The following is a 13,746-nucleotide window of genomic DNA, read 5'->3' on the forward strand; positions in this document are numbered from 1 at the left end:
AAAGAACATTTAAAAATCCATTACCAAACCATCTATCCACAAATTTATCTATTCATGTATGTTCCCAAATATCTACTAATTATTTATATATCTACCTTTGTATCTATATATCTATTTGCTTAACTATCCATGTGTCTATAGATTCCATCTATCCATCCGTGCGTGCGTGCATGTGTCCACCCATTTTTTTGAACGTGAAATAAGTAATCAATTCACTTGGAAATGGGTGGCCATCCTCAACCAAGCTTTTTTGGGGAAAACATCCATGTAAATTTACTAATGAAACTTTATATTTTTTTATGTGCTTTTTTATGTGTGTAATGGGGAAACATCTCTATCATCCTCCTTCACATCTAGTGGCACACACTTTCTTTCATTGGCATCTGTGGCAGTGTCCATTCGTCGATGTGATAGAAAATAGAAAAATACCAAACATTGTAAGGGGGGATGTCTAAATATAACATGAGGTGACATGTAATGGCAATATATAGAAATGTAAATGGCATTGGAAAGAGAGATGTTTGGATGTAGCAAAAGGGGCGCATTGTGTGGGTGTGTGATTACGTCATGTGTAAAAGGTCCAAGGGCTCTAGGCTGGCATTGGTTGTGGAGGGGGTGGCCAAAAGAGGATTCCAGTGAGCATGGATAGGTAGACTTGCATGGATGTTAAAGGCCCCTCCATGACATTATCAACAAATGATTGTAAGTGCATCATCCTCAATGGCATAAATTATAAAAGTTGGAAAAGGTTCTACTTTTCAATGCCACAAGAGATTAAACCCTTTAAATATTACGAAAAGTAGGAATGGTGTCCATTTTCATTGCTATTTTTTTGAAGTTAAAGAGGAAAGTTTTGGGGCCTTTGGGGGGTGTCAAACTTCAATGGCAATAGCTAGAGGCATAATTCCCCATAGAACAAGCAAGGAGACTTCCAAAACCCCTAATGGAAGAGGCGCTTCTTAACCCCTAATGGAAGAGGCGCTTCTTAACCCCTTATGGAAGAGGCAACTTCCAAACCCTTAATAAAAGAGGCGCTTCTTAACCCCTTATGGAAGAGGAAACTTCCAAACCATTTATGGAAGAGGCACTTCTAAACCCCTCTAGAAGAGGCAACATCCAAGAGGGATGTTAATCCAAGTTGAGGGACTAGTGTCAGGAAAAAGAATCGTACAAGAGCATGTTCTCATGACCTTAAAGTATTCCATAATCCCATTGGTATTATTCTAAACCAACCCTTGCACAACAACGACTGGTTCAAGCAGGCTGGTGAGAACATGTTTTGAATAGTGTTCTCCAAGATGGGATGTTAAGACTTAGGAGGTTTACAGACCACCAATGAGTGGGCTAATAGGAGGTTTACAGACCACCAATGAGTGAAAACTTTTATGCAGGTTGTGAATAGTGTTCTCCAAGATGTTAAGGCTTAGGGGGTTTACATACCACTAAGAGTCGCGTCCCACCCAGGGTTAATGGGGGGGAGGAGACTAAAGAAAAGCACGTACTCCCACTGCAAGGGGTAAGAGAGTGGTAAACAGCTAGATTTGTCAGATGCTGAAATTCAAACAAAATTCAACAACTTGATTGGAGGCTGATAGCTACAATGGAGGACTACTGTAGCTGCAATGGAGGACGGCCAATCCGTGGCGTGAAAATAGCTTAAAACCTATGTCTTTCAAAATATTGATTGGCGTTCGAAAGGGGAGGCGAGATTTGTGGTAGAGCGTATTTACAGTAAAGCAATCCCCCTCGTACCCCTGTACACCCTATGACTTGAACCTGAGTTTTTCAAAACATTAATAGGGGTTCGAAAGGGGAGGCGAGATTTGTGGAACAGCCTATTTCCACTAAAGCAATCTTGTACACCCGGATTTTTCCCAAAAAAAAAAAGTGAAAGGACTTTCTTTTATTTGTGCTAAATCTCCAATGTGATGACCAAGTGTTATACCTTGTCCATCTCCCTGCCAGCTGATTTTTGGCCGAGGTGAAAAGAGGTGACTTGGACATTCATGAGAGAGAGAGAGAGAGAGAGAGAGAGAGTGGATATAAAGCGGGGCCGGCCCCATCGATCGGAGACAGCTGGGCGGGACGCGGAGGCGCACGCGGTTGGAATGCGGGATAACACGCATTGGGTTTCATAAAACGGAAACACCAGATTCCAGAAATTATATGGAAGCCACGTTTCAAACGGACAACTGAAGGAACCATTTTGGCGGCCAGTATGAAAACCAACTTGCGGCTGAAAATGCAGAAGGGGGGCGGCCACAACAACAAGCCGTCTTTGCACCAGACCCTCCGCCCTTCCCCTTCTTCGCCTTCTTCACTCTCCTCCTCCTCCTCCTCTGCACTCTTACAGCAGCTTGCCATCGCCGCCAACAGCTCTTCGTGCTCCTCTGAGGGTTCCAGCTCTTCTGAAGACCAGCTCGTCACTGCTTCTTCTGCTAAGCGTGCCGCTGCCGAGCCTTCCCCTTCTTCCCCCAATACCTCGCCACCTTGCCGCAGGTCCCCGCCCTCCGCTCCCCGGCAACATCCTCTCTACCATGGCATTCGGCAGCGCAGCTGGGGAAAATGGGTCTCAGAGATCAGAGAGCCCCGCAAGAAGTCCAGAATCTGGCTGGGCTCCTTCTCTACCCCGGAGATGGCTGCCAGAGCTTATGATGTCGCTGCGACGAGCTTGAAGGGGGTCTCGGCAAAGCTCAATTTCCCGGAATTCGCCGCCTCATTGCCACGCCCAGTGAGCCTCTCCCCGCGCGATATTCAGACGGCCGCGGCCGCTGCAGCTGCGGCGTGGCGATCCCGTGCGCCTTATGGAGGGAACCCAAATTTCAATGTAAGGGTTTCTGAGGGCTTTGCATCCATGGCGATTGAGGAAGGGGAGAAACAGGTCCACATTGACGAAGAAGGGCTGAGGCAAGGAGATGGTGGTGGCTATGGCGGGGATGATGGGGGGGATAATGCAGAATTCAGCTTCCCTTCGATTTCTGCAGCTATGGAGAGGGGACAAGAAGAGCAGCGCAATGAGCAATGCCATGCCTCTGCTGGCGCAGACCTGTTTGACGAAGAGATGATGCTGCCGGACCCCTGCGTGTTTGCAGACATGGCGGAAGCCATGCTTCTCCCACCCCCGCTTCAATATCAGCCTTTAGAAAATCCGCACCAAGACGATGAATTATTAGACGAGACCAACTGGAACTTCTGGCTGTGGAATCATGATCCTCTCAATTATGGCTAATTTCCTTCGCTATTTCTATGCTCTAATCAGGGGAAAAAAAAAATATGTTTAAATATTTTGGCTGGATTTGGATAGCCTAGCTCAGCTTAGCTTAATTTCCAACACCACACTAAACTAGGGATCGCAACAAGACCCCGTCCCCCAATCCAGTGAAAGCTTCTCAGAATGGTGTGTTTTGAGCTAAAGCGAGAGATAATCTCCCTATGCTCTGCAATATATTTTGTTATCTATACTTTACTGTATATAGTTATTTGGCCATTTACCAATTTGGATCATTTGGACCGTGTGCTGTGTTCGTTATTTGTTAGTTACTTTGAGCATTCAGCTGCAACTGCCCAATGCTTTTGAAGTCAGAAACGAACAAGCTTAAAATTGAAAAGGCCCGTCGTTTCCGTCGAATTTGCTCTTCCCTTTGACTTAAAATTGAAAAGGCCCGTCGTTTCCGTCGGTTCAATTTGCTCTTCCCTTTGGCTAATCTATAGGTGACACCGGACGCCAGCGCCTGCAACATGCTTGTGGTCTTTTCATCGTTCGATTCATATACACCTTGCTGCAATTGATTAATTAATTAAAAGCGGCATATACACCTCGCTGCAATTGATGAAGTAAAAGCTGCAGAGCTTAGAAAGTATGGCTACAAACATTAGGAACTAGGAAATTGACAAGGTTTCTTGAAATGATCCTCTTTTTCGGGGGGTCTCTCTCTCTCAACAAAAAAGTAACTCTCGTTTCATCTCTCACTAGACTGCGACACAAAGTCAATCCCTCTCTCTCCTCTATATCTATATCTATGCATTTGTAGGAGACTACCTTGCCACATGGCACAAAAAGATGTAAAGTTATTTAGAAGCAAAATATGTGTATATAAAGAGAGAGAATTACTTGTCACAACAACAACTGGTCAATTCTTGCTATACTTGTGCAGCCCAAAAGTTGGACAATGGGAATGCTTTGCACTCTCCTTATATCAGAACATGTATATAAATGTATTTTGTAAGAAGCTTATTGTAATTGAATGAGAGCTAATCATTCCAACTACAATTACATCTTTCATTGAGTTTGTCAAACCTCCCTTCCACCATTTTTTAGGTGCAAAGAACCCTCGTGAGGTCCTTGCTCTTTAGGGTAATGTGTGGATAACCTTTTCACTTCCATCAATAAATGGTTACCCATTAGTTGAAACCTTCTGGGTTTGGTATTTGTGTACCCTCCCATTGCCAACAACCGGTGGCCTTTTCTTCGTCCAAGTTACGTGGCGGCGTGGGATTTGTACAATGTCTAATTTTCTCAATAACTATACTAGGTTTTCAATATCACAAGTAGGTGACCCACGTCAACGTTGCCCCACATGTTGCTGGTAGCGGCCAAGGTTCGAGCAAAGAACAAGCTCACTTTAATCTTCAACCACCTTCTCAAAATCAAGGGAAACCAAAAATTAGCCTTCTCAAAACTTACTCAAAAAATAGTTATAAATGAAAAATGCATGTCTAGAATCAACTACATCCTGTTTAATTCACCTCGAGAACGATTGACATCCAGTTTATCCAAAAATATTTCTAGAATCAACTACATCCTGTTCAATTCACCTCGAGAAGGACTGACAGCCGGTTTATCCAAAAACATTTCTAGAAGCCTGTCTACAGCAAAATTCTATTCTATAAATTCATATATTTTAGCCCATGACATACAATTTGGAGTAAGCCTACACAATACAATTTCCATGTATAAAACTATCAGATATACACACCCCAAAATTACACTTATGTTGCACTTGAATTTGCAGCAAGACCGTACATCATAGTAATGTAGCATGCAAAATCATGTTGAGACATTGAGCTCAACTAGTATTGCGAACATTAATGACCCACCTAGGTGATAGCATCCACACTTATGTCACTGGCACGGTTGGTGAGATTATGGTTGATGTGCCGCTATAGATGACAAGCTGTATGACAACCACTTTGGAGTACTAGAGTTATGGCATAGTTATAGTGTCAGCTCATGTAGTTAGGTTCACACTATGGACGACCTTTGTAAGTTATAGTAGGAGAGTACTTTCTCATATAGTATGTGCTCTTATCTCGGGGGATTCACGTGAAATAGCACGAGAGTTCAACAAAATGAATTTTTTATTTCTTTTTTTGAGATAAATTTATAAAAATATATTTATATAAGGGTATTATTTAAAGGATTTTGAAAAAAAGTAAGTTTATAAAGAAAAAGGGTTCATTTTATTTTTACCAAATTCACAGATAAGGAATTGAATATATAGGGCTTGAACGCACACGATGTATACGATTTTTATATAGTGGCCTCCTCGAAACTCTTATCTATTTATGTTAATGTTGTGAACATAGAAGAAAATTCAACCATCCGTGTCTCTTGCTCTCTCTTGTGTATGTGTGTTTGTTTGCAACAACAAGGAACTCAAACTCTCCCTCTCCCCCGTATTCTCTTCATGATGGTATCAGAGCTCTGGTTCGTGTGAGAGCTAAGGAAGCAAGCAAGAGGCAAGAACAAGGTAAGCAAGGAAATAGTACACAGATAAGGGTATTCCCATCTCTTTCCCTCTTTGATTTTGAAGCAGCATCTTGCTACAGGCAGACAACGAAGTCATTGTCTCAAACTAAGGCATCCTTTTGGGTGAAGGAAGAAGACTATATTGTGTGCATTTAAATGGGTTTTGGTGTGTTTTGACACGATTCAAGCATGTTTTCGGGCCCCATTTTAGCTCTACAAGTTTTTCGTAGGCATCCTATAAAGTGTCAATTTTGATCGTGTCGTGTACACCCAATTTCAGGTTTGGTGCAAAGTTGCAGCATTAATTTGGTTGAAGGACAGTCTATGTAGAGAATCTACGTGTTACAGGTGTTGGTGGATGTATGTTTATGTGACTGGTTCATATGTAGGTACTATATAATAGGTTTATAGTACCACAGAGTTGGAGATTGCAAGTGCAGAAGTTTTTGGAAAGCGTCATTTAGTAAGTTCTTGTAGATAATCATGTTTGATAGTCTTTCCCAGATTGTGAGCGAAAAGCTAAACAAGAATAACTTTCAAGCATGAAAGTTCAGGATGACCAATTTTCTTATGGGAAAAGGATATTGGGAGTCCATCACAGGTGATGAAAAGAAGCTGGGCATTGCTGAAGAAAATATGACCCCACAGCAGGTGTGAAAGATCCCTGCCCCCTAGGGCTGCGCATCGAATTCTCGGGTGCTAGCAACGAAAGTAGCAACTTCTTGCGCAGGGCAGAGCTTCCCACTCGGGGCCTCGCCCAAGAATGTCTGGACAAGAGACTAATCCCTCGGTTCTCGGTTCTTCCAAAACCGAACCCAAAAAAAACTTCGCTCGCCCAGAAGGCATAGGCGATTCCTCCAGGAAAATTTATTCTAACGTAGTCAAGAGCCTTAATTACCCTTTTGCATTTCGACCAAACCCACGGTTCACATGGACGGATCAAGGGAGGAGCTTGCACTTGGATCATAGAGACCAATGCTTTTTTCCCCGTCAAGAGGCACAACCGTTGATTCTTTTCCATAGAACAAGGATTATCCATGATTTACTTCAACTATCGTAACTTGAACAGAATTGAATTTTATTATAGGAATCTGTGAGGTCCCTATCCCCACCGCGTAACGAATTCAGGGGTTCTAGCAACGCACTTCTTGCGTGGGGCAGGGTCTCACATTCGGGGCCTCGCCCACGGATATCCGGACAAGAGACTAATCCATCGGTTCTTCCAAAACCGATCCCGGAAAAACTTCCCTTGCCCGGAAAGCATGGGCGATTCCTCCAGGATAACTTTTCTCTAACGTAGTCAAAAGCCTTAACTAACTGAACTGATCTGACCGAACCCGTAAGTCCTAAGTCAGATCAAGGAAAAGATTGCACTTGGATCATAGAGACCAACGCTTTTTTCCTCATTGAGAGGCACAGCCGTTGATTCTTTGTGTCACTGATAACAATCCTCAAAATATCCGGTTAAATCCTAATATCCAATCATTCCTTCATCGGTGTACGGGAAGCTCACCGAGGCTGGTCAAGACCTCGGCCGACCTTGCTATGCGAGATGTCCTCTGTTGACTCTCCGTCAGCAGTTACAACTTTAACAGATAGGTCTCCCACGACCTCATTCACAAGACAGTCAAAATGCTTCCCTAGCATTCTTGACATAAAACAGTCATTTAAAAACAGATTTCACATACAAATACAATTCCAACAATATTTCCATTTTTTCTCATCACTCCACATCCTTTCACATTAGTCCCCATCTTTTCTCATCTTCCCATAATTTTTTTTTTCATTGATCCCTATCACATCATTTCATTCCCACATCAAATCACATCCAATCGCATCATCCACACCAATCCATATCATCCATACATCCATCCACATCAATCCACATTACCCACTCATCCATCCACATCAATCCACATTACCCACACATCAATCCACATCATCCATACATCCATCTTCATGTCAATCCACATTACGTACACATTAATCCATATCATCCATACATCCATCCACATCAATCCACATTATCCACTCATCCATCCACATCAATCCACACGTCAATCCACATTACCCACACATCAATCCACATCATCCATACATCCATCCACATCATCCACATCAATCTACATTATCCACTCATCCATCCACATCAATCCACACGTCAATCCACATTACCCACACATCAATCCACATCATCAATACATCCATTCACGTCAATCCACATACCCACACATCAATCCATATCAACCATACATCCATCCACATCAATCCACATTATCCACTCATCCATCCACATCAATCCACACGTCAATCCACATTACCCACACATCAATCCACATCATCCATACATCCATTCACGTCAATCCACATTACCCACACATCAATCCATATCATCCATACATCCATCCACATCATCCACACCAATCCACATTATCCACTCATCCATCCACATCAATCCACATTATCCACTCATCCATCCACATTAATCCACATTACCCACACATCAATCCACATTATCACTTCATCCATCCACATCAATCCACATTCATTTTATAAGTATTCCCATTCTCATCTAATCTCATCTTTTTCTAACTCATCACTTATTTCCTCATTTATCCTCATCAGATCACATCTACTTGCATCTACCCATACATCTCATCACTTCACATACATTAACATCTATCCAGTTTACATCGCATCTTATCACATCCATTTCACATCACATCTCATTCATTCACATCCCGATTCACATGCCAACACATTCACTCACATTCCTTATCGTTCATTCAAATCCCGATTCACATGTTATCACATTCATTCACATCCTATATCATTCATTTACATCTTGATTCACATGACATCACATCTCATCTATTCATTCACATTTATCTGATTCGCATCACATATCATCACATCTATTTACTTTTCATTCTCATCACTTCTATTCTCATCACATCCATCCATCCATTCTTTCCCATCTATCTGATTTGCATTACATCTCATCACATCTATTCACCTCACATTCTCGTCACTCCTATTCTCATCGCATCCATCCATCCATTCATTCCCATCTATCTGATTCGCATCACATATCATCACATCTATTTACGTCTCATTCTCATGACTTCTATTCTCATCACATCCATCCATCCATTCTTTCCCATCTATCTGATTCGCATCCCATCTCATCCCATCTATCTGATTCGCATCCCATCTCATCACATCTATTTACCTCTCATTCTCATCACTTCTATTCTCATCACATCCATCCATCCATTCATTCCCATCTATCTGATTCGCATCCCATCTCATCACATCTATTTACCTCTCATTCTCATCACTTCTATTCTCATCACATCCATCCTCTATTCATTCTCATTTATCTGATTCATATCACATCTTGTCACATCTATTTACCTCTCATTCTCATCACTTCTATTCTCATCACATCCATCCATCCATTCATTCCCATCTATCTGATTCGCATCCCATCTCATCACATCTATTTACAGAATGTAAGAGAATTCTTATTTTTGATATAAAGATTCTTTACGCATCTATTTATGCATAAGAACAACTTCAGTGGGAAATAACACTTATAAAAATCCGTTTATGCATCTATTTATGCATAAATTCAATTTTAAGGAGAATAACACTTTCGAAATAAAAATAAATCTTTTATGCATCTTTCTATGCATAAAATCAAAATTGATGAGAATAACTCTTTTGAAATAAAAATAAATTTCTTTATGCATCTTTCTATGCATAAAATCAAAATTGATGAGAATAACTCTTTTGAAATAAAAATAATTTTCTTTATGCATCTTTCTATGCATAAAATCAAAATTTGATGAAAGTAACGCTTTTATTAAAAAAAATTCTTTTATGCATCTATTTATGCATAAATTTAATTTTAATGAAAGTAACACTTTTATAATTAAAAAAATCTTTTATGCAAAAAAATCAATTTTGATGAAAGTAACACTTTTATAATCAAAATATTCCCAATATGCATCTTGCTATGCATAGAAATTAATTCTAATGAAAATAACACTTTTATTATAAAAATATTTCTAATATGCATTTTTCTATGCATAGAATAAACATAACACTTTTAGAATACACAAGCGGTGGGGATTACTCTTTTTGAATAATAAAAGATAAAACTTATTTCACAAAATTTAACAAAATTTTGCCATAACCTCCTTTGTATGGCTGACTATTTTTTTATTTATTTTTTCATTCTCAATTTACTTAGAAATTATCGCAAATGGTTTAAAGCATTCTAAACTAATCAAATTCCACTTCTTAAAGAGAAACAATATGAAAAGTTTAATTCTAACAATTTGATTACACATCTAGGATAAAAAAGGCTGAATTCAAGAATGAAGAGAGGGGGAAAGCCTTTCCAACAAGGCATAGCATCATTTTTCATTTTAAAGGAAACAAAAATTAGAAAGCCATTAAATGGAATAAAGAAAAAGTAGGATTTCTAGCTTACATGAATTTTTGTGAGCTTTCCTTTGGCTTGATGGTTTGAGGGATCTACTCTTGTTTGCAACAAGAGTGACCACCAATTCTTTTGAAGAGGTTATGGTCAAAAACTAATGAATTATCAATAAATTCACTGTTTTTGGCTCTGGGGAGGAGTAGAGTAACAGTGCATAAAACACTATTAATCATTTACAAAGGGAGAGGCTTCATTTATAGGAAAAAGTGAGCCTCTAACCAAGCAAACTGATTCTAGAATTTTCCAGATCAGTTTGGTCAATTTTTGACCATTTTTAGGTCAGTTTAGCTTACTTTTTGGATCTAGTTGAAGCAGGAGAGAGATGAAAATATCTAGTTGAAGCAGGAGAGAGGAGAGATAAAAATATCTCATTATTTGTGAGTTTAAAACTCAACCACACATGTGAAATAGGTGCCTCCTTCATGAGGGGAATTCCCCCACACTGAGGTATCAAAAATGCATCATTTCTTCTAAATATCTCTTCTTTTTTAACTAATAACCTTGTCCTTAGTCAACTCTTCATCTTATGTGAGTATTTATTCATTTTTGGGGGGATTTCCATTTATTCTTCAATTTATCTCCTCCTCCCTACATTTGGATTAATCTAATTGGTCCATAGGAACCTTAATTCAAAAATTTCAAAAAATCTAGACACTTAGGCTAAGGTCCTTTTTACCTGATTTCAATTTATTCCAATTGCACATTGGAAATTTTTTTTTGAATATCTGTTTCAGGGGAAACCATTTTAGGCACTAGGAGGATTTTTATATCCAAAAATATCTCAATTTTGAATTACCTCTCTCTAGATATTTTCTCTCTCTAGGCCAAAACAGGGTAAAACAGGATCTTTCTTTTATTTCAGAGAGGGGAATAACTATAAGATCAGAAGGGGAGGTTTTTACACCTGCACACCTCAAAAGCCGGAGGGAGGAATCTTACATCCTACCCCACTTAAAAAACGCGAGATGTCCTCATCTCACAAAACTAGAGGAGAACTCTTTTCCTTAAGATCCAACTGATTCTGGGATTCCTTATAGTCTGGTGATGAACCCAACAGAATCCTAGGATAAATATCCCTTATATAAAACTCATCATCAGATAATAATTCACTCAGATCGTATCATTCAAATCCTTATCACAATAATGGTCCATTAGACCAAATTTTCTATCAGTCCTTCATGGAAATTTTCAATTATACAGATTTTTAATTTGACATCCCTTAACTTGATCCACTGGATCAAGTGTTAACAACAACAATCTGCCAGCACAATCCACTAATCTCATAGTGATTTGCTGAAGTCATTAATGCCATTCCAGCTACGAACATCATCACAGGGACTCGTCCCATTCATCCTCATTGTGGTTTTGCTTAGTTTATTACATTTCAACCAAAATTCAGGAATCTTCATTTGAGAGGCACAGCCGTTGATTCTTTTCCATAGAACAATTTTTGTCCGGGATTTACTTTATCTATCGTACCATCACAGAATTGAGTCTCATTTTAAGGATCCATTAGTCCAGCCTAACCCCATCCAGTCTCGTGGGTTAGCCAACTGCCCAACCACTGTAGTGATGGGATCCAATTAAGAATTTGGTTAGGTTTTGTCTCGAGTACCAAGGAAAAGAGTTCCCAGGCCCCCTAGCCGGATATTCATGCAAACTTAAAACTAGTCACACCACTTACACACCCAATATAAAATTGCCTTTTTCTCAGCACATCAACTATCTTTAAAACAATCATTTAATGAAACCATTGTGTCACTGATCACAATCCTCAAAATCTCCGGTTGTATCCTTATTTCCAATCATTCCTTCATCGGTGTACCTATGGCATCATTAGCAACCAGAACACTCACCACCTGTTCACTCAGGGGCCTTTTCGATAGTTCCTAGCTCATAGTAACCGGCAATATATTCACATATCAAAATGGAATCTCCATTGAAGATCAGCAAGATCAACCAACGGATCCATATAAAAGAGCCATGGACCCATCCGTTGAGGACCAGCAAGGTCAACCAACCAGATCCATGCCTGAATTCAGAAAACAACTCTTACTCCTTGTTCCAATATCTTCCCCGACGTACATGTGGGTATCTTTGATGACCCAGAGCCCGAGCACCGTATGGTCAGCACCCTCTAGGATCCTTCGCAGGTCACCTAGTGCTTCACTCATAGGCTGCTTCCTTGGTCCCTCATCCACTGTACCGGAAGCTCACCGAGGCTAGTCAAGACCTCGGCTGACCTTGCTACGCGAGACGTCCTCCGTTGACTCTCCGTTCAGCAGTTGCAACTTTAACAGATAGGTCTCCACGACCTCATTCACAAGACGGTCAAAATGCTTCCCCAGCATTCTTGACATAAAACAGTCATTTAAAAATAGATTTCACATACAAATACAGTTCCAACAATATTTCCATTTTTTCTCATCACTCCACATCCTTTCACATTAGTCCCCATCTTTTCTCATCTTCCCACAATTTTTTTTCTTTTTTTTTTCCTTCATCGATCCCTATCACATCATATCATTCCCACATCAAATCACATCCAATCGCATCATCAACACATCCATCCACATTATCCATACATCCATCCAATCGCATCATCCACACATCCATTCACATCATCCATACATCCATCCACATCATCCACACCAATCCACATCATCCATACATCCATCCACATCATCCACATCAATCCACATTATCCACTCATCCATCCACATCAATCCACATGTCAATCCACATTACCCACACATCAATCCACATCATCCATACATCCATTCACGTCAATCCACGTTACCCACACATTAATCCATATCATCCATACATCCATCCACATCATCCACATCAATCCACATTATCCACTCATCCATCCACATCAATCCACATTACCCACACATCAATCCACGTCATTCCATACATCCATCCACATCATCCACATCAATCCACATTATCCACTCATCCATCCACATCAATCCACACTACCCACACATCAATCCACATCATCCATACATCCATTCACGTCAATCCACATTACCCACACATCAATCCATATCATCCATACATCCATCCACATCGTCCACATCAATCCACATTATCCACTCATCCATCCACATCAATCCACATTACCCACACATCAATCCACATCATCCATACATCCATTCACGTCAATCCACATTACCCACACATCAATCCATATCATCCATACATCCATCCACATCATCCACATCAATCCACATTATCCACTCATCCATCCACATTACCCACACATCAATCCACATTATCCACTCATCCATCCACATCAATCCACATTACCCACACATCAATCCACATTCATTTTATAAGTATTCCCATTCTTATTTAATCACATCTTTTTCTAACTCATCACTTATTTCCTCATTTATTCTCATCAGATCACATCTACTTGCATCTACCCATACATCTCATCATCACTTCACATACATTAACATCTCATTTTATAAGTATT

At 40.1% G+C, this 13,746-nt stretch overlaps 1 protein-coding gene across 1 annotated transcript; it reads left to right on the plus strand.

The window, feature by feature from the left end:
• Positions 1-2,162: 2,162 nt before the first annotated feature.
• LOC147625413 (uncharacterized) lies at positions 2,163-3,495 on the plus strand. The gene has a single exon (XM_086818751.1). It carries the CDS (start codon positions 2,219-2,221, stop codon positions 3,227-3,229), a length of 1,011 nt encoding a protein of 336 aa, XP_086674877.1. The 5' UTR covers positions 2,163-2,218; the 3' UTR covers positions 3,230-3,495.
• The last annotated feature ends 10,251 nt before the right edge of the window (positions 3,496-13,746 follow it).

The sequence above is a fragment of the Cibotium barometz genome, chromosome 24 (genome assembly GCF_041138505.1).
Source record: "Cibotium barometz isolate CiBa-2024 chromosome 24, ASM4113850v1, whole genome shotgun sequence".
Classification (NCBI taxonomy): Eukaryota; Viridiplantae; Streptophyta; class Polypodiopsida; order Cyatheales; family Cibotiaceae; genus Cibotium; species Cibotium barometz.